The 27,680-nt window shown below is 41.5% G+C and overlaps 1 protein-coding gene across 3 annotated transcripts in view; it reads left to right on the top strand.

Annotated features, from left to right (window-relative positions):
- DOCK8 (dedicator of cytokinesis 8) overlaps positions 1-27,680 on the top strand; it is a 239,502-nt gene that overhangs the window by 110,841 nt on the left and 100,981 nt on the right. For all 3 annotated transcript variants that reach the window (XM_069576387.1, XM_069576389.1, XM_069576388.1), the window contains 7 exons: positions 533-599; positions 3,345-3,494; positions 6,837-6,917; positions 8,259-8,418; positions 10,282-10,412; positions 11,928-12,021; positions 12,749-12,911. In XM_069576387.1, the coding sequence (XP_069432488.1) occupies positions 533-599; positions 3,345-3,494; positions 6,837-6,917; positions 8,259-8,418; positions 10,282-10,412; positions 11,928-12,021; positions 12,749-12,911 (846 nt within the window). The remainder of the gene's footprint in view (positions 1-532; positions 600-3,344; positions 3,495-6,836; positions 6,918-8,258; positions 8,419-10,281; positions 10,413-11,927; positions 12,022-12,748; positions 12,912-27,680) is intronic.

The raw sequence follows: 27,680 nt of genomic DNA on the forward strand, positions 1-27,680 counted from the left end.
CCTCCACCTCAGTTCAGAAGCCCCCCTGGCAATGGAAGGACCAGACATTCATACACATCATAACCTTCTTTCCTTCTGGGGGTCCCACTAGAAGTCTAAAGAAAAGCAACTGAACTTTTCTTTTTGTACAAGCTGAAAGCCATAGCCACTGAATAATAAGAGCTACCTATTCTGGCAGTAAAATGTAAACTGTAAACAAGCCCTTTAGCTAAGACAGACTCAACCCTCTGAAAACCCAGCAGCCACAACAGTAAGAAGTGCCATGTGGGATCAGCTGGAGGATCTAGTCCACATGCTCTCTGTTGCAGGGCCACCAGCAAGCACGTTCATGATCTCAAATGATTAGGGATTTTCTATGAACCTCTCATATTGCTCTATTAATATTCTCATATGATTCTCATATGCGCGGAGCTACCCAAATACTTCTGGAAACTACTTACATTTTTAACCAGGTTATGTATCTTGGCATTTTCAGAAACTTCAAAATTATCAAAGTTAAATCCATATAGACTTTTCTCTCTTTCTCTGACAGGTTTGAGATAGAAATTGAGCCTCTGTTTGCCAGTATTGCCCTCTATGATGTTAAAGAAAGGAAAAAGGTAAGTAAACAAAAATAACTCAGCCCTGAGGGCATCATATATTGTTCATGGAATCTTTGGGTTCATTTCTTTAAATATCATTTCTGTGTAGTAAAAACACATTACATTTGAAAGCAAATGACCTTTGATATGTCCAGTTCTATTGCCTTTGTAGTTTTTAAAGACATGACCTGGGAATGTTTGTCATTTATGTTCTTTGAAGAATCTTGAAGGAAAAGTTGATAGCCTGGCTGAGACAGAGAACTGATACAGTGACATGTGGGGTTACCCATAAAACAAAGCAATTTAAACATGGCTGTAACAAGCTCAATGCATATAATGTTTCCTGAGTTTCGGAGTTTTTGCATTTTATTGTGAATGGAAGGCATCTTGTGCAGTAAAAGTCTAAATTTGCCATTGGGTAGAGTCCTCACCAAGTATAACATGCTTTTAATTGAAAAGACTTTTCCATGAGTGTTTTAATGTTTAGTCATTTTGTAACTCCTAAAGGACAGAAATAGCAAAACCAGGGGAGACACTTCTGCCCCCTTGCTCAAATACTATAACCACTCAGTATTTAAGAAGTTTGTTGTGTATTTTTTTAAATAAATATTAATAATTATGAAGATTTGTATTAGTGAGGATAGGTTAACTGCTAAAACAGGAGACCCCACCACGAACACACACACATATTCAGTGGTTTAAAACTGTAGTTCTTAAAATGGCACAGGCATCAGAATCCCTTGGAGAGCTTGTTAAAACAGTTGCTGGGCCCAATGCCAGAGTTTCTGATGCAGTAAGTCTGGTGGGGGGCCTGAGAACTTGCATTTCTAACAGGTCCCCAGCTGATGCTGAAGCTGTTGGTCAGGGGGCCACATATGGAGAACTTGTGGCTTAAGGAAGGAGAACTTTCTATTGTTTGTTTCTTAACAATCCAGGGATTTTCCTAGTGCTCCAGTAGTTAAGAATCCACCTTGCAGTACAGGGGACTCAGGTTTGATTCCTGGTTGGGGAACTAAGGTCTCACTTGTCCCAGAGCAACCAAGCCCGCCCCTTTGCATCATGAGGGAAGATCTCGCTTGATGCAACAAAGATCCAGCATACTGCAAATAAGACCCATAGCTGCCAAAGAAATAACTAACAGCCCAGGGTAGGGGCAGGGGCGCAGGGTCAACAGGGGTTTGCTCCGCTCAGTCATTCAGGACCCCAAGCTGGCATCTTTGGTATGTGTTCTCCTAAATCATTCCTGTCACTGCCACTGCAGCTCCCAGAAAAGGGGAAAAGATAGCAGAGGGTGGAGGTGGGTAGAGTTGGAGCCTGGAAGTTTGACCCATCATTGCTCCTGCTCACAGTTCATTGGAGAGAATCTAGTTACCGGCTTCCCAGGTAGCGCAGTGGTAAAGAATCCACCTGCTAGTGCAGGAGATACAAGAGATGTGGGTTTGATCCCTCGGTCAAGAAGATCCCCTGGAGTAGGAAATGACAACCTGCTCCAGTATTCTTGCCTGGAAAATCTCATGGACAGAGGAACCTGATGGGTTACAGTCCATGGGGTCACAAAGAGTCAGACACAAGTGAGTGCATGCACACACACACCACACACACACACACACACACACACACACACACACGCTTACTCCTAACTGCAAGGGAGCTGGTAAATGCAGTCTCTGCCTGGGAGCCTCTTCTTGGCTGTAAATCTGTTGGTGGTAAAGGGAGAACCAACTCTGCAAGGGTCCTTAAGTAACACTGCGCTATCTGGACTACTCATCCAACACGAGCGCTCCATCCATGGAGCTCTCATCATGTCACACTCTTGCTCAAAATCTTTAACAGATCCTCACTACCTGAAACATTGAAAACAAACTCTTCACCTTCCACACCTGGCTTTCTTCAGTATGGCTCTCATCTGCTTTCTTTCCCTCGAGAGCCTAGGCGGAGTTAAGCTGGATTTCTCAGTATTAACTAAAGTCACTGCAGATTTTCCAGCTGCTGAGACATCTGTGCTGTGCTCTCTCCCTGGTACCTGTCACCCTGCAGCTCTGCCTGGTGGAATCTTCTTCCAGGGTCTGTCCATCTCACTCACCTCCCCCTTGGAAAGCATTCCCCATCTGCCCCACTGGATATGACCTCTCACCCTCAGGAACTTGCACAACGCTTTTTCCTCTGAGTGTGATCACTGTAGTTAGTACATATTTGCCTTCTCCCTCCTTCTTGATTGTAAGCTAATTGGGAGCCCAAGTAATGCCCTGTTTTTCCTCAGTGCAATACCTGGCACATCAATGTATTCAGGAGATATTGATGGGATAATAAAAATTTTAATGTTTCAAAGAACATCTCTCAAATGACTCAAAAATACCTAGAGACTGTGACAAAATATGTATCAGGTTTTCTAGCAAGCACTGATCATAAACCATGTCTATGATTACACTTACTTCTCTTGTGAAATTTGGTGGGGCTTTTTCACTCTTTTTTTTTTTTAAACATGTTTGTAAGTGTTAGTTGCTCAGTCGTGCCCAACTCTTTGCGACCCCATGGACTGCAGCCCACCAGGCTCCTGTGTCCGTGAGATTTTCCAGGTAAGGATACTGGAGTGGGTTGCCATTTCCTTCTCCAGGGGATCTTCCCAACCCAGGGATTAAACCTGGGTTTGATCCTGCACTGCAGGCAGATTCTTTACCGACTGAGCTACAAGGGAAGCCCTTAACATGTTTAGACCATGAGAACAACTGTAATTCATTTTTTCATTTTGCCGCTCATTTACAGATCTCAGAAAATTTTCACTGTGACCTGAACTCTGACCAGTTTAAAGGATTTCTCCGTGCTCACACGCCGTCTGTTGCCGCATCCAGTCAGGCAAGATCTGCGGTGTTCTCGGTCACCTACCCATCCTCGGACATCTACCTAGTAGCCAAGGTGGTTCGATACAGTCTGATTTGCACATTCTGATGTTCTCATTGTTGCATTAGTCCCAGTGCCTGTTTAGGGTGAAAGAGGTGTCAGAAAGTACTACATGTCCTCTGTGAGATTCACTTTGTTTCTCTCTCAACTGTCCTCCTTTTCCTTTTCAAGCAAATTGTGTTGGATACTAGAATGACTCCAAGTTTTGAAGTTATACAGTCCTAGGTTTCAGTCCTGACTTTGCAACTTAGCACCTATATGACTTTGGGCAATTACCTAACCTTTCTGAGACTTAGTTTCCTCATCTGTTAAGTGGGGATAATAACACCTCCCTCAACGAGTAGATGTGACTATGGAATAAAGCCTGGTATGGATGAGCACCGTTCCTCCTAACAAGGAAAGCCCCCTCAGCTATCCAGTTCTGGGAGGCTGCTGTGGAGAAAATCTTGGATAGAGTCTCCTAATGTTGTTCATGATTTTCTAAAGACCCAGAGTTAAATGTCTGCAAATATCTAGGCTCTGACAGTTTGAGATGTGGGTTTTAGTTTCCAAGCTTCACTGTTCCTTTTTTTTATCACCATTGTAGGCAGTTCTGAGTGGAAGGACCTTTCTTTCTAGGTTGTACTCTACCAATGTAAGAAAACCAGAGACTTTGTCTACACTCCCGCATTGGAGGCAGACGCTTTAACCTCTGAGCCACCAGGGAAGCCCCCAAAATGGCTGGTTAGAAGTTAATAGCAAACATTGAGTATTTTACCTGCCTTGAGCCAAATAATTAGTCTGATTGACTCTTTACCCTCAAATTAAAAAAAGTTCAGATGTTTTGATTTCATGTACACCTAGCATTCTAGGTTTGGGACATTTTCTAGTTAGCATACTGTTTTGTGTACATAAACTCATTGATTCCTCCTTGATCCCATGGGAGTAGCATACAGATTCCAAAAAGTTCAGGTGATATGGAAGTCACTTAAGTGACAGATGTATTTCCCTTCTTGTTCCCTTTATACCATTTTGCAAAGATTCTGAAGGTCATTATAGTTTGAAGGGAGCTTGTGTAAGTTTTTGGAAAGTACAATTAAAATTCTGTTGCTAAAAAAACACATATGTTGTTATTAAACTTAGTATGTATACTTTTCATTGCAGTATTACTTAGATATACAGGAAAATTAGCTTAAAGTGCATTCTAGCAGCCTTTCAACTTGGAGTTAATTTGTAAATTCTCTCCAGCCTGAGAAATCAAAAAGCCAACACTAGTTCTATAGATCCAAATTTTACTTCCAACTCCACTTCTCAGTGGATGACTTTATTTTGGCTAACCCATGATAGGTAGTAAGCTAAGTATCAGTGGTTACCTGTGAGTTACTATTACTTACTGAATGAATTCCAAAATTTTCCAATGCATAAATGTATTCATTTGGCAATGATATGCATTCTCTAAATTGTCTGGGTAGAGTTAAGAAATTTAAATCTGTCCAGTAAGAGTCCCTGGTTTTCTTCTGATTTGTTTTTCTTTACAGTAAACCACAGCTGTTGCTTCTTTCCCTCTAAATAGGCCTGAGTGTAGCCTCTTTACCTCCAGTAAATCCCCAGGCAATTTTGATATGCCCCAAAGCCGATCCGCCATGGTTATGTGGACTCTTGCATCTCTTTTACGCATCAATCATGAAGGACCATATAGTAACCTGGCACATCAGCATGCAGCTTTGACTCACAAAGTACCTGGAGTTAGCCTTGCCCAAGGGAATAGTGTCTGCTGGTCTGGTCAAATGTGAATTCTCCTGCTTCCAAATTCTGGAGACCCCTCTCTTCTGCCACACTATACATGTGAAGTCATAGCATTCCAATTTTTTGCTTCAGTGTCCTAGTTAAAAGATTCTTTATCTCTGTTCACAGTTCATTTTAAAGACCACATTTTAATTCCTTGACCTCATGGAAAAATTTCTTCTTTCTTTCTAATTTTCTTGATAAGCTCCTGACCATGAACTTGAGGAGAATAGGGCTCAGGTCTATCACGTTCACCACCTTGTCTCCCTAACAATTACCCTATAGAAGGGACTCAGCAAATATTTATTTGAATGATAGGTGAATGATCACTGACTAATAGGAACACGGGTCAGTCTTTACCTCATGTTAAATGTCCATAGTCTCAGCCTGGCACATCTCTCAGGAGGATCAGCCTTGTCTTCAGGCTATGGCAATGGAAAGGGGATTTTATGTTCTTCTTTGAGAAGAGAGACTTCCCGCTTCCTGTCTTCCTGATACAGATGTTCACTAGCCGGCCCCATGCCACTTCCTTTGAAACTCCACAAAACACCCCTCCATCACCAGGGTGTTTCTGGTTTAAATACTTTGTACCTAACTGGCAATGCCTGTTAAGAATGTGTGGCTTTTAGTATATATTGACCTAAATTTCTTCTTCAAGGATTGTCTCAACTAAAGATACAGACAAATGGGACTAAATCCACTTGTTTTTTACTTCCACGTCTAAGTTAAATTTTTTTGAGCAGAGAGTTAGGCAATTTTAAATTTCTGCTTTTTTTTCTTTCTTTTTTTAATGTAAATTTATTTATTTAAATTGGAGGCTAATTGCTTTACAATATTGGTTTTGCCATACATTGACATGAATCCGCCACAGGTGTACATGTGTTCCCCATCCTGAACCCCCCTCCCACCTCCCTCCCCATCTTAAGGTAGTTGAAAGAAAATGCTTGATGGTAGTAGCATCCATTCATGTTACCAGCCAGTTAGCAAAGTGAAAAGCTGCGCCGTCCTCCTGCTTTCGAGTTCCTCTCCAAGTCTGTTAAATCCAGAGACACAGCCATAATAGGAAATACAAAGGAAGTGATTACAGATAATTTATTCTGTTCATTTATTCATTTTGTGGAAGGTTTTAGTCCCCAACCTGTCTTTTATAGAGGTCCTATCTCTTTTTTACATTGTAAGTAATAATAAAGAAAACGAGCTATTCACTTCCTACATGTGTCTTGTGGGGTTTGTATTATAAAATAACTTTTATTGCATTTTTTATTGTAGGCATAATACTTGTTTATTGTTTAAAAACAGAGGATACACATAAGCAATAGGAAGAAAATATAGTACATAATCCTACCATACAAAGATAACTACTGTTAACATTTGCTGTGTATCTACTCTCATCCCTTTTATATGCTTTTATGATTTTGTTTTTTATAAAACTGTATAATACTCTTCATACTAATTTTTAAAATAAAAAACATATATTGTGGACATCTTTTGATGTCATTAGATACTGTCATAAAGCACTATTTTGATGGTTGCATTGATTCTATTATATGGATTAATTCATGTCCTTTGTTTTAATATCATTTTTGTTGGTAGATTGAAAAAGTCCTTCAGCAGGGAGAGATTGGAGACTGTGCAGAACCCTACATGGTTATCAAAGAAAGTGATGGTGGAAAGGTATGCTATTTTGACTTGCTAATTGGTAACATTTTAGAATAAGCAGATATCTTTCAAAAGTCTTCCACAAAATAGTTAATGGAGTTTAGTCCATAATGTGTCCCTATATGAAGCACTAATCAATTATATTAAAACAAAATAAGGAAGGGAAAATGATCAATGATGATAACTTTTTAAAGAAAGAAATTATTAAACTCAACAAAGTCAACGTGTGATGATGTACACACCAATGTCTAATAACAGAACTCGACCAGGGCAAAGACACTTCCTGTTGCTTTGGTTCTGTGGCTCCAACTCGGCTGGTTGAGAGGGCCACAAACACCCCGAAACTGTACACTGCCAGAACTCTCAGCCTCATTACAGCATGGGCCATTGCCCTTTCTGGTATTTAAAAATTATCCAAGTCTGCCATACCTCAGAAATTTATTAGTACAACATAGGTACTGAGCCTATGAAAAGGACATCTCTTCTCAGGACCCATTTCCAAAAGTTTCTGATACAATTTTTAAAACATGGCCTTTTGGGAAATATCTCTTGCCTGACAGCATCCCTGCTCAGACAGTAAAGAATCCATCTGCAATGTAGGAGACCTAGATTCAATCCCTGGGTCGGGAAGATCCCCTGGGAAAGGGAATGGCTGCTCACTCCAGTGTTCTTGCCTGGAGAATCCCATGAACAGAAGAGCCTGGCAGGTTATAGTTCATGGCATTGCAAAGAGTTGGTCATGACTGAGTGACTAACAATTTCACTTTGTTTTCACTTTCAATAGTATCCTACTGCAGACTCATAAGTAAGATTCAAATTAAGACTTATTGAACTCAAGATACTTTTTTTAAATCTGAAACTAGAATGAATACCTTAAAGGTGTTGTCAACCTAATAAGGAAGTTGTAAGAAACCCTCATAGATGTCTCTGGAATCTTCCAAGGCATCTTTGGAAAACGAGGCTCTCTTAAGGGCTTGAGAGGTGATGTACAGAACTTTTCATCCCCTAATTCCCTTATATGAATCCAATGTAGCTAACCCCCGAAAAGAGGTACTTATTGATTAGCTGGTATAACAAGCCCAAGACTTTGGGGAGTTTTTTGTTTGTTTAGCTGAAGATGTATTTAATAGTTAATGCAGCCTTTCTTTACCTTTCTCTAAATTCCCCCTTTTCTATTATGTGTTTCCTTATCGGTTGCACTTCTGGCCTCAGCTGTGTCACTTTTCTGCCTATTCACTCGTTTTAATCAGTAGAATGGGGATTTTGGAGATGGCTGTCAGGTCCATGGCAGAGGCAGTTGACCTGATGCTCGTGTCTTATTGTCTGTTTCTGCTGTCTGTTTCCATTTTCCGCTAGAGTAAAGAAAAGATTGAAAAACTGAAACTTCAAGCGGAATCATTCTGCCAACGTTTGGGGAAATACCGGATGCCCTTTGCTTGGGCTCCCATAAGCTTAGCAAGTTTCTTCAATGTCTCTACCCTGGACAGGGAGGTAACCGATGTGGAGTCCACGGTTGGTAAGCTTTTTAACTGTGTGTGAAGGGAAGGGCTCCCCAGTGTACCAGCCCTGAGGTCAGCTGCTGATTGGTGGGAGTAGGGGTGCAGTAAGGTGGGCGAGTGGGGAGAGAGAAGCAGGTGAATAGGATGAAACACGATTGGAACCGGAATACAAATGCTTAATTGGGCAGTGATCCCCAAGACAATTGTCATAACTTTGTGGAGTTGAAATATAGTAAGATTTTTGGTTGGAATTTTCTGTACAGTTAGATGCTTTAAAAAGTTAATTTACTTCTTAAAAGCAAATCCTTGAAAATAACAAGAAAATATAATAATATAGTCTATAGTGTGTTAAACAAAGGTACTCTAGTTGGCTCCTAAATACACAAAGAGCCAGGGCTTCTAAAAGTAAAACTCTGTTTTTCCAGTAAAATTTTAGTTCCTTAAAGTTTGTTTTGCCAAGAGCAATGAAAAAAGTGGATGCCAAAATAATATTTAGTTACTGTTCTGATTCATTTAGCACATTTCTCTTTCATTACCTAACCCTTCATCTGAATTATGAGCTTCCTCAACAGTTTGGGTTTGGAACTATTGAAAAGGGTTACAGAGTTCTCAAGCATATCTCCCCTCACCTATGGCAGAGTTCCTGTTTTTTTAAAATGTCTTTGTATCTAGCAAATATTTATGTCTCCACTCACATTTCTTGGGACATTTCTCATGCATCCCTTAGTGCTGCCACTTCCAAAATGTTGCCTTTAGCAGAGGAGTGGAGGAAAAGGTATTGTATTGCTGCTCTCCTGGAGTTGTTGATGCATAAGTACAAGTCAAACTCCTGGGTTATTTCAAAAACAAGCTCCATTTTCATCCATCCTGATCTTCACACCACAATATATGTAGGTTTTGTTTTTTTTTAATGCCACTTTCTATGTAGACCCAGGTAGCCTTATTCAAAAGAGTTCTTCATAGAAAAGGACACCTTTCATCTAGATAGTTAAGGCACAGAGCTTACTGAATCCTCAGTCATTTCTAAGCGAGGAGAAATTAACCTGACTACAGAGACTGATTCTTAAGAAGCAACCAGAGATGCCGTGTGTTATCCTGAGCAGCATGTTTAGGGGGCTCAGTGGTAGCAGGAAGCTCTAATTCAGCATCATGACAAGAATTAAGGGTAAGAGAATGTGCAAAGACAGGATTGGACCATTAGAGTTCTAGGCACTTTGACCATTCGCAACAGAACCCCTGAGTTTTGGAGTGTAAAAGCAACAAGATCTTCACCCAATCTCCAAAGTGGGTAAAAAATACTCAAGCAGACCGTTAGAGAGTTCACATTTGGGTGTGACTCCATTCTAATTGCCGTTGGGCAGGTCGGCCTAGGCAGAAACTCAGTTCTGCGGCCAGGCCCACACTGTGGGAGCAGAAGAAAGCTCAGATCCAGAATGCTAGGCTTACGAGGTGTGTTTGAGTCACAATCCCACATGCCTTCAGGGGCATTGGAGTACACACCTCTCCCAATGGAATGTAAATATACTAATAAAACAGAACTAAAGACTGTTGACTAAATAAAGCTCATTATTTAGCCAGATTCTGTTCTGGCTGCAGTTCTGGACTGCAGCTACCCTGATCTCCACCTGGGAGGGCATTGCTTTAGCTCCTGGGCTCTCACTATGACCAGAGGAAGATTAGGGGCTGCACAGAGGAGGTGGGGGTGGGTAGGGTCTGAGAACCAGGACAAGGGGAGGGAAACCGTTACTCAAAGCAAGAATGGCCCTGTTCAGTGTTGTCATTCAGTGAGTGTCAACACACCTTAGATATGGTAAAGTTATTAACTGTTATGTATTCAAACAGGAAGGCAAACTTTTGAATGACAAGTGTTTTCCTTAAAGGGAAAGGCTCTGCGGGTGAGCGGAGAACTTTGTCCCAATCTCGAAGACTTTCTGAAAGAGCCTTCTCCTTGGAGGAAAATGGGGTTGGATCCAACTTCAGGACTTTAACCATTAACAGCTTTTTCAAGCAGGTATCTCTTCATGTTACAGTGTGTCTGGAATGGTCTCCCCATAATGGCATGAGGGCAGGAGCCCAAAGCAATAGTATATATAGTGACTAGGAGGGCGAGTTAGTCATCCTCACTAATTATCTGCAAGACAGGGCTGATGGCACTTGCTTCTTGTGGCTGTTGGGGGTTGAGAGGACGAGAGGTGTAAAGTGCTTCCCAGAGTGCCTGGGATATAGCAAGTGTGAAGTGAATGTTAGCTCTTTTAATTAAGAGAAAGACTGGTTCCCATTAATACAGACCATCCGATTTGAACTGTGATGGTCAGTTCATTTATTAGGCTATGAAAACCGTCTGACTGAAATACCCATTTCCCTTTTGGTTCAGGGTTTCTTGGCCTGGAAGTTATCCATCTCACCCCTTTTCCAAGTGCAGGCTTTCTCCACGTGCCTACTTCCTCACTGAGTATGGCCATTATAAATGATATTCTCTGGTAGCTCAGAAACTTTTGAGACTACTTAAAGAATGAAGAACTTCCTAGTGTCGTCAAATTCATAGAGACAGAAAGTGTAATCACAAAAAGTAGAATGAAGGTGACGAGGGGCTACAGGAAAGGGGAAATGGGGAGTTGTTTAATGGGGATAGAGTTTCAGTTTTGCAAACTCCAAGTATTCTGGAGATTGTTTGCACTCAAAAATGGTAAATTTTACGTGATATGTATCTTAGTACCCAAAACACAACTTAACTTATACTTAGTTTGACTCTGTTTTGGAAAATGTTCCGAAGCTCAAGCAGTTCTCATGGGACATGTCAAGGGGTTGTGTAAACAAGGGGTTATGGTAACTGAAATGCAGAAGAAATACTGAGGTTTCTGTATGCCATGCCTCATGATAGAGCTCACAGGGAACTGAAAGGATCTCTATTGGGGGAATATTCACAATTGTGTTGCCTTGGGAGGCAAGGTACTTGACATAACTAAGTAAGAGTTTTCTCATCTGTACTTAGGAATAGGACACACCTACGTACCTACCTTCCTAACTGGGCTGCTGTAAGGATCGGAACTTGCTCACACATTTCCCTTGGCAGCATGCCTGTCCCATGCAGGCACATGGAGGGTAGTGTTTATGCTTAGCTTTCTTAGCCAAAACGAATGTGAAAAATATGAGGATATTTGATATATGAAAAACATGAGGAAACAGATAGAAAGATGCTCTCTCCATCTTCAGATCTTTGAAGAAAGATACAGACTTCGTCTGTTTTGTTCCAGGGAGTGAACAAGTATCAGTGGGTTGAGTTATATGGGGGGGGGAGCTTTTGGCCTAGATCCTCAGTGGTCCTCAGAAATGCAGTAGAAGACCGGTCCCCAGGAGGACCAAAGAGCCAGAGTGAGTTGGGAGTGGTAGAGAAATCATATTTGACAAGAGGATGACTAATGGTTTCAGAGTTGCCTCATATCTATGAAAGACACGTTAGAGAACTTGGTCCCAACTGCAGGAGTCCGTGATGCATCTACACTAAGCCTGACTTCTCTCTTGGCAGGAGGGAGATCGCCTCAGTGATGAAGACTTATTCAAGTTTTTAGCTGACTACAAAAGATCTTCATCCCTACAGAGAAGAGTCAAGTCAATTCCAGGTGTGACTGGCTGTCTTTATCCTCTCTGATGCCAAAGCTATTTAGGACTAGGCACTTCATTCATGTAATGCTGCAGGTTTTTTTTTGTCAAGGGAAATATAGGATTTTGCATTAGGAGTTAAGGTCTAGTTCTGGGGGCAAATCTGTTAATGCTTTCTATTTTATTAAAGGGTTGTTTCCGTAAATAAACCTCATGCTTTATATTTGATTGCTCACTCAGAAAATCAGATAATTGTGTGAACAGAGAAGCCTCTTTTATCATATTGTATGGAACTCTTAGCGTAAGAAAACGGTGAGATGCTTTGGTGGAAGGTGAGGGTGTACCCTCCTTACTCTCAGCCTGACAGCCCCTGAGGCACTTCTGCAGCTCCCTGGGGGTACCAGGGAACCCTCTGTGAAAATCACCAATTTTTAGTGCTTGTGATGAAGAGAAATTACTGAATTATGCACTTATGGTGTGCTAGTTCTAGAAGGGACTTTAAAGATCCTCTAATGTTCTTACTCATTTTTACAATTTCTTACTTTTTTAAGTTTTAGAAACCAAATCTCAAAAATCATCATGACATGCTTTTTCTCAAACTATAGGAAATTATCTGAGCATTCCAAAATTCTCATACTTGTACAACTTACCTTGATTTTCATAAAAGAAATACAGTATAGCAGTCTTTCTTGATCCTTTGTATATGACGTCTTCACTAAGACAGGCCTATTTTCTTCCCAAATTTAGGCTTGCTCAGACTGGAGATAGCTCTGGCTCCAGAGACCATCAGTTGCTGTCTGACTCCTGAAATGCTGCCAGTGAGGCCCTTTCCTGAAAACCGGGGACGCCCACACAAAGAGATACTGGAGTTTCCAATCCGAGAAGTATATGTCCCACATACTGTGTACAGGTAAGAAATTAAGGCTCTTGGAAATCCATTGAACTAAAATTTTGAGTCTTGTTTGGTAATACTTTCATCATTCTTTGATCTATTTTCCTACTTTCTAAGTTTTGGGGAAATGAAATATGATGCTTACAAAATTATAGATAATGGCTGGATCACTTTCTAAAGATGATTTATCAAAGGTTTTTTTTTTTCCCACAAGAAAATGTTACTTCAGTTATAATTGAAATATAGAATTATAGTGGACATACCTGGTAGGCTGCAGTCCATTAAGTCGCGAAGAGTCGGACACAACTAAGCGACTTCTCTTTCACTTTTCACTTTCCTGCATTGGAGAAGGAAATGGCAACCCACTCCAGTGTTCTTGCCTGGAGAATCCCAGGGACGGGGGAGCCTGGTGGGCTGCCATCTATGGGGTCGCACAGAGTCGGACACGACTGAAGCGACTTAGCAGCAGCAGCAGCATTCCTTCCAGAAACAAAAAAAATCCTCCTAAGTCATTACCTTGGTTTTCCTATGGGCAGAAGGACATATTGGGGAAAGGGCAATGACTAAAAGTGTTCAGGTTATCTGAAAGACAGGTTTTTAGCTCAAGATCTGCTCTGTCAATAGAATTTAGAGGAATGATAGACATGTTCTATATGGTAGCCACTAGCCACACGTGGCCATTTCAGCATTTGAAATGTACCCACTGCAGTGTAGGAACTAAAATTATCATTTTATTTAACTTTAATTAATTTGAATTCAAATTCAAGTAGCTACATGTGGCTTGTGGCTACCATATTGGATAGCATGGAGCTAAGGCAGTAAAGGTCCAAAAGGTTAGGTTGCTTCAGTTTCTCGGAGGTCCTTCACATGGGGGCTCAGAGGGGGCTTGTTAGCATCCATCTGCCAAAAGTATTGCTGCTCATATACTTTTATTTTGAGAAGATTTTTTTAATGAGAAGAATATCATAATAAGTACATTTTCTCCACTAGAAATGACATTTCATAGTTTTGTGTATTTTTGTTTTGTCATTCTTTTAAACTACTATAGAGTGTTCCTTTTTGTAAAGTGGCCATATTTTTATCTATTTCCTATTTTCATACTGATGTTTTTTTCAGTGTTGGGCTCTTGTAAACACTGTGCAGTGAGAATTTTTGTCTTTGTGTCTCTGTGCACATATATGAAAACTTCCCTAAGCAATGTGCCTAGACATGAAATTGTTGGAGCACAGTAATATATAGTTTCAGTTTTATTTACACGCTTGTTTCCAAAGCTGTGTCAGGAACAGTGTGGAGATTCCTTAAAAAACTGGAAATAGATCTGCCGTATGACCCAGTAATCCCACTGCTGGGCATACACATCGAGGAAACCAGAATTGAAAGAGACACGTGTACCCCAATGTTCATCGCAGCACTGTTTACAATAGCCAGGACATGGAAACAACCTAGATGTCCATCAGCAGACGAGTGGATAAGAAAGCTGTGGTACATATACACAATGGAGTATTACTCAGCCATTAAAAATAATGCATTTGAATCAGTTGTAATGAGGTGGATGAAACTGGAGCCGATTATACAGAGTGAAATAAGCCAGAAAGAAAAACACCAATACAGTATACTAACACATATATATGGAATTTAGAAAGATGGCAATGATGACCCTGTATGTGAGACAGCAAAAGAGACACAGATGTATAGAACAGTCTTTTGGACTCTGTGGGAGAGGGAGAGAGTGGGATGATTTGGGAGAATGGCATTGAAACACGTATACTATCATGTAAGAAACAAATCGCCAGTCTAGGTTCGATACAAGATGCTTGGGGCTGGTGCATTGGGATGACCCAGAGAGATGATATGGGGAGGGAGGTGGGAGGGGGGTTCAGGATTGGGAACTCATGTACACCCGTGGTGGATTCATGTCAATGTATGGCAAAACCAATACAGTATTGTAAAGTAAAAAATAAAAATAAAAACAAAGCTGTGTCAGCAGTCATGCCCGCAGTGTAAGAGAGTTCTGATCCCCAAGTCTCCCTCCTAGATAGATAAGCGTTCCTGGGATGTAGTAGTTTCTGGTCTCCATTCCCTAGAGGGAGATGAGGATGTCTGCTTATGGATGCTGAGTGTATCTTTTCAGAAACCTATCCTATAACTGGAAAACAGAATGCTCCTGGCATAGGAATAAACTTGCACCAAATGAATTCTATAGTTATTCAACTTCCCCTCAGCATTTAATCACCCATGGGAGACATTTACAACTCTCTGTACTCCTTGCTGCAAACATTATCCTTAATTACATCACAGCAGGACTCAGAATGCATTAGTGCACCTACTGATTCAGAAATGTAGGAGTGCCGAGGAGGACAAGTCTGAACGGATTACTATGCACCCAGCTTGGCATCATGAGAAACAGACCCACAAGTGCAAAGTGAATATTCTTTAGCTATTCTGTGCACTGTGGAAATGCCAAAGCCGCCCCATTAAAAACTAGGGTCTCTGTTCAGGAGTGATAGAACACAATACTTCTCTTTAGCTTTGGTCTTCTTTTGGCTCCCACACCACCATATTTTATATCTTGTGTAAGGAAGGAGAATTTATGGTAAACTTGGCTCAGAATCTTACTATGTGAAAATGTTAAAGAACTCAGAGAGCATCTTGTCTGAATTTCTCATGCTGTTGTTAAATTTTTAGTATGTCTTTAGTCTACATATGCTTTGTAGTGGTTTTGATTAGGTTGGTCTTGACAGTAACCCCATCCTAGAATAATTCTTCTATCACCACTCCCATTTCGCAAAACAGAAATGAGAGACTCAAGTCAGATCTGAACCCAAGTCAAACGGGGAAGCTGACTCAGTTTACCCTTGGTGATCTCATCTTCTCATTTTTGTTGAAACTGTAACCTCATGACTTTTCTGTCCCCTCCTCTTTAAGTCAAAGTCTCCTTTCAGACAAAGGTCTCTAAACCTCTTTATGATGTCAGTAGCAGGTGGTGGTCAATCAGTCGCTAAGTCGTGTCTGACTCTGTGACCCCGTGGACTGCAGCACATCAGGCTTCCTTGTCTTTTGCTATCTCCCTGAGTTTGCTCAAATTCATATCCATTGTGTTGGTGATGCTGTCTAACCATCTCATCCTCTGCCGGCCTCTTCTACTTTTGCCTTCATCTTCCCCAGCATCAGGGTCTTTTCCAGTGAGTCAGCTCTTTGCATCAGGTGGCCAAAGTAATGGAACTTCAGCTTCAGCATCAGTCCATTCAGTGAATATTCAGGGTTGATTTCCTTTAGGATTGACTGGTTTGATCTTGCTGTCCAAGGGACTCTCAAGAGCCTTCTCCAGCACCATAATTCAAAAACATCAATTCTTTGAAACTTGGCCTTCTTTATAGTCCAACTCTCACATCCATACATGACTACTGGAAAAACCATAGCTTTGACTATATGGACCTTTGTCGGCAAAGTGATGTCTCTGCTTTTAAATATGTCTAGGTTTGTCATAGCTTTTTTTCCAAGGAGCAAGCGTTGTTTAATTTCACGGCTGCAGTCACCATCCACTGTAATTCTGGAGCCCACGAAAACAAAATCTGTCACTGCTTCCAGTTTTTCCTCTTCTATTTGCCATGAAGTGATGGGACGGGATGCCATGATCTTAGTTTTCTGAATGTTGAGTTTTAAGCCAATTTTTTTCGCTCTCCTCTTTCACCTTCATCAAGAGGCTCTTTAGTTCCTCCTCGCTTTCTGCCGTTAGGATGGTATCATCTGCATATATGAGGTTGTTGACATTTCTCTTGGCAGTCTTGATTCCAGCTTGTGCTTCATCCACCTGGCATTTTACATGAGGTATATAAGTTAAATAAGCAAGGTGACAATATACAGCCTTGTCATACTCCCTTCCTGATTTTGAAGCAGTCAGTTGTTCAATGTAAGGTTCTGTATAAGGTTCCATGTAAGGTTCTAACTGTTGCTTCCTGACCTGCATACAGGTTTCTTAGGAGACAGGTAAAGTGGTCTGGTATTCTTCTCTCTTTAAGAATTTCCAAAATTATTTCAGTAGGGATGGCAATATCCTGTTTTTCTGGATGTTATCTAAGAGTATGGTAGGTAGGGTAGCTCTTCCTGTTGATCTTGTTGCTTCCATGTCTGTAATTCTAGTCGTTTTTGGTATCCCTTTAAGGAAATCAAATAAATGAAAATTAAAATTTACCAAGCAGATCAACTTGGGAATAATTCTTTGTTTGATAGTGGATTCACCTCATAAATTTGAAATACGGCTTCACATAGAAATTTGGTCTACCTGACACTGGCGGAGAATATATGTATTGGACCAAGCAAGGAATGACAAGGTGGCAAAGCCAGGATTCAGCTTTCCAATTTGTGTTCCTTTTGCATGAACTTCAGAGCTCCCTTGAGTGGGAGGGAGCTATTACATGGATGCACGGCAGGTGTCTGGCCTTAAGTGTGAGTTGTGGCTAGAGTCAGATTTTACGGGATTCTCAGGTGGTTAGGGTTTCTGCTTAATATCATATGAATAGAACTCAGAAGTTCTTTGCCTCTCTTAAAGGAGTAGCCTCAAATAAAATTGATCTGGGATAGACTGAGCTGCCTTCCTGCCCTCAGTCTCCCTGTCCTCCAACCTCTTTAAGTGCCTCTTTTAACAGCCCTGCCCCTCCAGGTACCCTCAATCAGGGTCACAGTGTTGCCCACTATGGGCACCATTCACGCTGTATTCTCTGTGGCTGCTGCCCTGCCCTCCCTCCCTTATGCAGATTGTTTTGAGAAGTAATCTATTGACAGACCAGTTATAAAAGAACTGGGCCCGGCTGTGAAAGCATCCCCATGAACCAAGGAGGGTTGATCACGGATAAAACAAACACTTGCTCTGAGGAAGAGATGAACTTCTAGAGCCAAAAGTACCCATTCCAGGAATGGCCAACATCTTAGGGGCTGGGGCTTCCACAGTGCCATGGGCAGCCTCTGTGGGTCAGACAAGCCTGTCCCGAAGCAGACCCTCACCAGAGCTTTTTCAAAAATCACAAAAAGGACAGTCATTCTGAAAGCAGAGCAGAACAGCTGGAAAAATTAGGTTGATAAACAGATTATCCAACTCTGAGTTTGGCATTCTTTTCTCCATGCCAAGATTAAGAAAATACTGGTTGTTAGGCCAAGAACATGTCTGAACCAACTCCTGACTTATTTTCCATGTGGCCCAGCAGCTGGTAACGGGAGACGCCAGCTGCCTGCTGATGGGGTAGGATGAAAACCCTGTGGGCTGAGGCCAAGGCCCCGCGAGGGCTTTAAGGGAGTTTTACCCTCTGGCTGTTACAGGGGTTTGTGGGGAGATCACAGGCGCTGAGGTTGTAATGAGCTTGTTAAGTTCCTTGCCATCCCTGTAACTGGTGATTATCTTAGAGAAATCCACATAAAGTGTGTTTTCATCTCTCATCCCAGCCCCCAAGAGCCTCTGAGGTCTTTTTATCCAATTATCAGACTCACTGTGGAGGACTGTGCTTGCTGAGAACAAGCATATCCGTTAGAACATGATTTCTTTGATGGATAATTAGCTGTTTTCAGGCCGCCTCCTTTTTAGCTGAGTATTCTCGGACTACAAGTCTGCATTCTCAAAGCTCGCCTGCTCTCTGGTCTTACAGGGAGGTGCCTCCCGAATCACAGTGGCATTCTGAGGAATGCTCCCAGGCTCGTATCCTACGGGGCAAAATAGAACGGCATAGGATAAATGTGCAAACTGGTCTTGAATGACGAACTAGAGTTAAAATTTAGTGAATAGCATTTCTAAGGAAAGGAAGCAATGAGAAGTAATTGTGGGTGAGGTATTGAGGAAGGAGTCAGGGAATGGAGAATGGATGGCATCCTTGAGGGGAGCTTCATTTTGTCCAATCTGAGCCCTGTGTCTCTGTCTGGAATGGATCTTTTCTGTCTTGGGGGTGGGGGCAGAAGGATAGTGTGCCTTAGAGTTAGTTTGTAGAGCTTTATAGAAATGCAGGTGTCCAGCCCTACCTGGAGGCTCCCATCCAGGAGGTCTGGGGAAGGCCTTAAGGGTGTAACACCCCGCTTTGAGAATCAAAGCCTCTCCTCCCTCCCTTTCGTGGTCACTGTTAATGAATTCTTCTACTCCTTGGAGCCGTCCAGGGGCCCTCAGGGAATCAAGTCACTGGGAACTGAGGGAGGGCTCCTTGCAACCTAATCCTCCTGACCTTGAAACCATAAGCCTGGATCCCAGGTAGATGGCTTTGGCAAAGAGCAAGTATTTGTAAGGAATTTGCAACACCCAGAAAACCTCTCCCTGTGAGGACAATTTTTTTTTATGGTGTAATGCTCCTCAGATGCTGTAAGTATTCCAAGGTTATTGCTAATCAGTGATTCATAGTTTTATGACGTGATTGACCCTGTCTAAATCACCATCAAAACAATGCCTTACTTAAATAACTATTCCAAATAATAAGTCCCCATCCTTATTTGTTTCTTCAGTTGTTTGAATTTTACTTTGGAATAGGTAACCTATTCTAATAGTTCAATATTTTAAAAGTACATGAAAGCACAATGAAAATTCTCTCTACCATGCTTGACCTCCAGCTGTACAATTCCGCTCCTTGGCCATAGTCTATTTGTGTGTGTATCTCTCTGTGTGTATGTATGTATATATATTTGATTTTATTCATTTTTTTCCACAAATATTATTGAATGCCTTCAATGTTCCAGGCCCTTTTTAGACACTGGAGAAATACTAGTGAACAAAACAGGTGAAAATTATGTACAGTTCACAGCTCAATCCTATTTTGGGAAACAGCCATTTAAAAAATCAGTTTCTTGTTTATCCTTCCAGAAATAAGCTATGTATGTACAAACCAGTACAACCCTGCATTTTTCCTCAGAACGCAAGTATAACATAATTTTCACACTTTGATTTCTCACTGAACACTGTATTATGGAGAGTACTTCTATATGAATAGAGAATAACCTTGCGCTTTTTTTTATGCCTGCACTAAATCTCATCATATGGGTCTGTCACAATTCATTTAACCCCAGACTAACGAGGATCTAAGCTGCTGTTGATCTTTTATTATAAATGATGTTACAGTGAAGAACCTCATATAAACTTTCACACATGCGCAAATATATTTATTATATGAATTCCTACTTTTCACCCTTTAAAGTGAAGTGAAAGTGTTAATCACTTAGTTATGTGAGACTCTGCGACCCCATGGACTGTAGCCCACCCGGCTTCTCTGTCCATGGAATTCTCCAGGCAAGAATACTGGAGTGGTTTGACATTCCCTTCTCCACGGGATCTTCCCAGCCCAAGGATCGAACCCTGGTATATCACAGTGCAGGCAGATTCTTTGTTGTCTGAGCCACCAGGGAAGCCCTTCACCCTTTAAAGAAATGTCTAACCCCATTTTAGCTGTAAGACAGCCCCAAAACTGAATCCTTGATTTTTTCTAGACTTAGAAGGCAGTTGTTTGTGGAACACGAAGCTTATTATAAAGAAACACTTTCTTAAAGAGGTAGTGGTGATAGCCCAGGCAAAATCTAATCATTTGAATTAAGTGAATTCCTGGTGCCAAAATTATCCAGATAAATTAAATTCCCACACTTTTCTCTGGCAAATTGGCCTCAATAATAAGTCAGGAGCACAATCCGCACTTTTCTGATGCTTTGCTCTAAAATTCAGTCGTCTTTTGTAGAAGAATGAAAACACCCCCGGAGGGAACTGATTACCTAAGATTACCTAGCAACCATGTCAGGTTTTGCCACGGTCTCGTTGCAGTACAACATTTAGCCACTTGAGGGCAGAATTTACTTACTTTCTAGATTGAGACCCACCTAGATATCTTTTCCATTCCAAAGCAGATGGAGTCATGGTTTATTAAAGGAAAACAGGCATTTTGTTTTTTGCCCTTGTGGCGTAGGGCCAAGAAAGACTGGGAAAAGATTCCAGTGTCCCACGACATCACTGTTGGCACTTTTTGCAAAGAATTTTCTCTTACCCTGTCAGCTTCTTTCATCATAAGTCATACCTTAGAAATCTGGCACTTTGTTGAAAGATGTGCTGGATAGGAGGCTGCAGAAATATACCCTGTGGTATAGAGAGAGTCAAATCTCATTTGGGGGTTGTAGTTCATTATACATACTTATACATCCTCCCCTCCCTGCTTCAAATATAAAAATAAAAGAATGTGGGTCCATCATCAGTAATGAAATAGTGTTAAGGAGGTTGTGTTTATACTGATGTCATTGATTCCATAACTGTCTCCCTATTGTTTTATTATATAATGTATTTATTTATGGCTGTGTTTGGTCTTCATTGCTGCGCTGAGCAGGCTTTTCTCTGGTTGCAGCAAGTGGGGGCCACTCTCTAGTTGCAGTGCTTCTCATTGCGGTGGCTTCTCTCATCACAGAGCTCGGGCGCCAGGGCCAGGCTTCCGTGGTCGCAGCCCATAGACTCTAGAGTTCAGGCTCAGAGGTTGTGGCGCACGGACTTAACTGCCGCGAGACATGCGCAGTCTTCCTAGATCACGGATCGAACGTGTGTGTCCTGCCTTGGCAGGTGGATTTTTTTTAACCACTGAACCAGCAGGGAAGCCCCGTTAATCTATAGTTTATACTCATTCACTTTGAGTCCATCATGCTTTAGTGTTACTGCCTGTAAACAACTGTCCTAACAAAAAATCCTGCTCTGTCCATTCACGTAGCATGTATGTCATTTCTTTTTCCCCCAGTGATCCTTTACATAGATTTCAGCAGGAAGGTTCGTGAAGCATCCTGTTTTTACACGGGGTGGGAAGGTAAGGTTGGTAGGAGCAGAAGCAGCAGAGAAAGGGTGATAAAAGGACAATGAATCTGGGCCTGCTTTTGATGATGATGAGTTAGCCTAGATTAGAAGCATCTTCCTAAAATTCAAAAGGCCTTCTTTCTTTGATTTCCCTACTTCTGTTAGTTTTTTTAATTATTATTTTAAAATTAGCTCTTTGAAGTGGCTTGTCTTCTGATGAGCCATCCTTCGGGAAATTGTTCCATCTTATTTCTTTTGCCATTTAGGGGAGGGAGGAATCCTCTACTGTTCAGTTTTTAATTCTTTGTTCTCACTTTCCTGTTTACTTTATAGAGCCACTCTTCCCATGAAGTATTTGGCCATCTCTCACGTAATGTATGTCCTGTGGTTTTAAGGTCTCAGACAGTCTGCCCTTGGCCTGTCTCTGCAGAAGCCAGAATGCCCTGGGGTTTTGGGTGAGGGCAGTTCAGGCTGGTCCCACAGCACAAAGTAAAATAGAACAATGAGTAGGAAACAGCTGAGTTTTGACAGTGTAAGAAGGTAATTTTTTTAAAAACCAGGGCTTATCAATCACATGTCATGTACCTTTTATAATTAAAAAATGAATTTCATTTTTCCACTGGACTAAAATCCAGAAAGGTTATAAAGCTTTCAAAACTGCTATTCCAACTCGCCTCTTTAATGTTCTTCGTTTGACAGCCTTCAAAATGTAAACTAAGAACCATGTAAAATGTAAACTAAGAACCATGTGAAAATATAAATATTACAGTTTAGCGAAGATAAAAGTTGAGTGAAGTTGAGTTCCTCAACTTAATGGCTCATTTTAATTATTTTTAAGAGATTTCCATGCCTAGGCTAATAATTATATATTTAATAATAAGACCATCTCAAAGACCCTTTCTCATCTTTTCCTGGAAATACATTTTTTATTTTTATTTATTTAACAACAAGATGCTTTTTAAAAATTAATTTTTATTGGAGTATAGTTGCTTTACACTGTTGTAAAGTTTCTACTGTATGCAAAATGAAAAGGCATATGTATATATATATATCCTCTCCCTTCTGGACTTTAGAACATCCTTTTCTAAATTGAAGCAGGAGTGACTTACAACATTAGATTAATTTCGGGCTCTGGGCACGAGAGTCCCAAGCGGGATACATCTTCTGTGGTATGCTCTCTAATGTCTTCTCCCAAAGTTTAGTTGAAATGAAACCAATACAATATTGTAAAGTAATTAGCCTCCAATTAAAATAAATAAATTTAAAAAAAACAAACCGACTCTAGCATGAAACCCTTGTGTGTCCTAAGCCAGCAGCAGACAAAGCACTGCCTGTTTCTGTTTCTAAGTCAGGGAGAAGTGAAGTTCATAACAACAGCTGTTACTCAACCCTCCAAATGGTCTGGGAACAGGTACAGCTCCTTGTGGACTTGTCACCCTGGTATGAGCATGGGAGCAAGAACTCTTCCCCTCCTCTTTCCTCACCCTCTGTCATAGAGCAGGCTACCTCTCCTTTGAAAATCTTGCCACCTAAGCAGTACTTCTCACCCTATGAGTAAAGATGATGCAATCACCTAACCAGTATTTTTGAGTCCCTACCGCATGCCAGGCACAATTCTTGGTGCTGAGAGACAAAGAGGAGGAATGACTACCTCTCCTTGGAGGCAAACCCCAGCCTCCTAAAGACACCAGAATGGCTCACAGCTGAGTTGATCTATAGAAAGACACATGTGCAGCTTTGTCCTGCAGTCACCTGAGACCTTGCAAGTTCTCCCACCTCCAAAACCCAGACAAGCCTTCTCCCTCACTAAGTACCCAAAGCAGGGATATGTTTCTAGAAGTTACTGGGGGCATCTGAACAATTGTTTCCTCCAATTCCAATATTTTCTTCAACATGAACCAAGACATCTGCCAATATTAAAATCAGGCATTTTAAACAATAGTGTTGATTTATTCATTGGCTTTCTTTTTTTTAATGAGTAGGGAACTAATAAAGATTCTGCCTCAAACCAACAGAAAAAAATTCAGTTTCAGCAACAGCAAAACTTGAAAGTTTTCTTACATGTGTATGAATTTTTGTCAGTTGGCAGATTTGTTTTAGGAAACTATTTGCAAAGCCTGGAAAAAATGTGCTCCCTCTTCCTCTCAAAAGAACATGCAGGTTGGTTCATGTTAGCTCTCCACATGACAGTTCTGCCTCATGGCCTTTTTAAAAATGTAACCCAGATTTAGCATCAAAATGGTATCTTTAAACTTAAATTTTAAGTCTCTCACAAAGCCAAATATTGTTGAAATGTTTGTTTTGTTTGGGGGAATCTTTCATTAAAATTTTTATATTTCAAGGGAAAAGGAAGGTATTTGTGGTACGTACCTTTTAGCATTCTTCTTCACTTTTATTTGACCTGTCACAGCCTCTTTAAGAAACATACATTAATTCAGTGGACAGAATCAAAATGAGAGCTGAAGAAAAATTATTTATATATTTTTAAATGCTCAAGGTTCTATAGTTAGTAATTGGATGGGCTCCAGGGAGGCTACTTTACTATTAAGACTATTTTCTTAAGGTAGTCATTGACATTATATCCCATCGAGAAGCAATAATAACCCTGAGACGCACTTAAGAGACAGAAATGTTACAAGGTAAAGCATTTTAAAAGGAATCCCATGTTTAAATATCAGTGAATACCTGACATACTTTTTAAAAATGTACATACTCATAGTAGTTACTTCTAGCTACTTAGCTGAAACTTTGCAGCATAAAACAACAGACAGTTGTTATCTCATAGCCTCTGTGTTTTATCCAGATGTGTTTTAGCTGAGTGCCTCTGACTCAGGGCTCTCAGAAGGCCATGGTCAAGATGTTAGTCAAGGTTGGGATCACCCCAGGGGTCAGCAAGGGGAGAATTCACTTCTGAGCTCACTCATGAGATTGTTGACAGTGTCCACTAAAAAAAACGGTGCACAACTTGAGAGTTGTGAGTTAAGTTCTATTCAGGGCAAAATGAGGACTGCAGCCAGGGAGGCAGAACCTCAGGTAGCTCTGAGAGACTGCTCCAAAGTGGCGGCTCAGTTCAGTCAGTCGCTCAGTCATGTCGACTCTTTGCGACCCCATGAATCGCAGCACGCCAGGCCTCCCTGTCCATCACCATCTCCCGGAGTTCACTCAGACTCACATCCATCGAGTCCATGATGCCATCCAGCCATCTCATCCTCGGTCGTCCCCTTCTCCTCCTGCCCCCAATCCCTCCCAGCATCAGAGTCTTTTCCAGTGAGCCAACTCTTCACATGAGGTGGCCAAAGTACTGGAGCTTCAGCTTTAGCATCATTCCTTCCAAAGAAATCCCAGGGCTGATCTCCTTCAGAATGGACTGGTTGGATCTCCTTGCAGTCCAAGGGACCCTCGAGTCTTCTCCAACACCACAGTTCAAACGCATCAATTCTTCGGCACTCAGCTTTCTTCACAGTCCAACTCTCACATCCATGCATGACCACAGGAAAAACCATAGCCGTGACTAGATGGACCTTAGTCGGCAAAGTAATGTCTCTGCTTTTGAATATGCTATCTAGGTTGGTCATAACTTTTCTTCCAAGGAGTAAGCATCTGTTAATTTTATGGCTGCAGTCACCATCTAAAAGCGGCAGTTGGGGAAGTCAATGGATAAGATTTCGGTGAAGGGGGAGTGAATACCATTAAGCATTCATTTTACAAAAAGTTTGTTGCTAGGGTCTAATGTCACCATGAAGGGATTTAGTGCTTTTCTAGATATGAGAAGATGCAAGGATTGGGATCATAAAATCTGTTCCCAGAACATCTGTCTGAAGACCTGTCCCACCAGATTGCCTGGAGCACAGAGTGCCTTACTCCACCCTGAACTCCCTCAGCGGGTGTTGAAGGTCAGCAGCTTCAGGAGCGCAGGGCTTAGCCTCCGCAGAGGTAGATGGCGAATGCCCTTGTTGTTCAGTCGTTGGCAACCATCTTGGCAAGTGCCAGTTTGTAGTTGACAACAGTATTCAGTTCCTCTTGGTTTGTTAAGCTAAGGGCCTTAAGTCCTCACTAGCTGTTGGCAAGAGATCCCCTAGAATCCCTTGTTATATTGGTTTCTCAGTAGAGCAGCTCACAACATTGATGGCTTCAGAATAAGCAAGAGAGAGTAAGAATATATAACTAGAGTCTTTTTGTACTATAATCTCGCTTAGATTAGTAGATTAGAAAAGTTTCTAGTTAGAAATGAGTCACTTAGGTCCAGTCCACTCTCAAGGAGAGGGAACTTTGGAGGGAAAGAGCAGCAGGAGTCCGGCATCATCCAGAGCTGCTTTAGAAGCTGCTACCAGAGTTCCTCTTCCAACAACACGAGAAAAGACTCTACACATGTGTAAGAAACGCCGCGGGAAGAAAGAGCCACCTCTATGGACCGTTGGTGAAGGCCTTTATTGGGCAGTCGCTCTCGGGCAGAACTCCCGGGGGTGGGTGAGCAAGGAGACAAAGGGAGTCTGCGAGGTAGGAGGGGTGAGGAAAGGCTTTATAGCTAGGGCCGGGTTCCCATATAAGGAAGAAAGCGCGGGTTTCAGCGGTATCTAAGGGCTCCGTGTCGGCTTCCTGATTGGATGGCTTGGTTGTCGGCCCGCCTCCTGGGCTTGTCTGCTGCTCTCTGCCGGGACATGTCCCGACATGTCCGAACTTGCCCTTACCTTTCAACATGGACATCACCAGATGGTCAACACCGAAATCACATTGATTATATTCTTTGCAGCCAAAGATGGAGAAGCTCTATATAGTCAGGAAAAACGAGACCACGAGCTGACTGTGGCTCAGATCATGAACTCCTTATTGACAAATTCAGACTTAAATTGAAGAAAGTATGGAAAACCACTAGACCATTAAGGTATGACCTAAATAAAATCCCTTATGATTATACAGTGGAAGTGAGAAACAAATTTAAGGGCCTAGATCTGATAGACAGAGTGCCTGATGAACTATGGATGGAGGTTCGTGACATTGTACAGGAGACAGGGATCAAGACCATCCCCATGGAAAAGAAATGCAAAAAAGCAAAACGGCTGTCTGGGGAGGCCTTACAAATAGCTGTGAGAAGAAGACAAGTGAAAAGCAAAGGAGAAAAGGAAAGATATAAGCATCTGAATACAGAGTTCCAAAGAATAGCAAGGAGAGATAAGAAAGCCTTCTTCAGCGATCAATACAAAGATAGAGGAAAAGAACAGAATGGGAAACACTAGAGATCTCTTCAAGAAAATTAGAGATACCAAGGAACATTTCATGCAAAGATGGGTTCGATAAAGGACAGAAATGGTATGGACCTAACAGAAGCAGAAGATATAAAGAAGAAGTGGCAAGAATACACAGAAGAACTGTACAAAAAAGATCTTCATGACCCAGATAATCATGGTGGTGTGATCACTCATCTAGAGCCAGACATCCTGGAATGTGAAGTCAAGTGAGCCTTAGAAAGCATCACTATGAACAAAGCTAGTGGAGGTGATGGCATTCCAGTGGAGCCAATTCAAATCCTGACAGATGATGCTGTGAAAGTGCTGCACTCAATATGCCAGCAAATTTGGAAAACTTAGCAGTGGCCACAGGACTGGAAAAGGTCCGTTTTCATTCCAATCCCAAAGAAAGACAATGCCAAAGAACGCTCAAACTACTGCACAATTGCACTCATCTCACACGCTAGTAAAGTAATGCTCAAAATTCTCCAAGCCAGGCTTCAGCAATATGTGAACCATGAACTTCCTGATGTTCAAGCTGGTTTTAGAAAAGGCAGAGGAACTAGAGATCAAATTGCCAACATCCACTGGATCATGGAAAAAGCAAGAGAGTTCCAGAAAAACATCTATTTCTGCTTTCTTGACTATGTCAAAGCCTTTGACTGTGTGGATCACAATAAACTGTGGAAAATTCTGAAAGAGATGGGAATACCAGACCGCCTGACCTGCCTCTTGAGAAATCTATATGCAGGTCAGGAAGCAACAGTTAGAACTGGACATGGA

The sequence above is a fragment of the Ovis canadensis genome, chromosome 2 (genome assembly GCF_042477335.2).
Source record: "Ovis canadensis isolate MfBH-ARS-UI-01 breed Bighorn chromosome 2, ARS-UI_OviCan_v2, whole genome shotgun sequence".
NCBI lineage: Eukaryota > Metazoa > Chordata > Mammalia > Artiodactyla > Bovidae > Ovis > Ovis canadensis.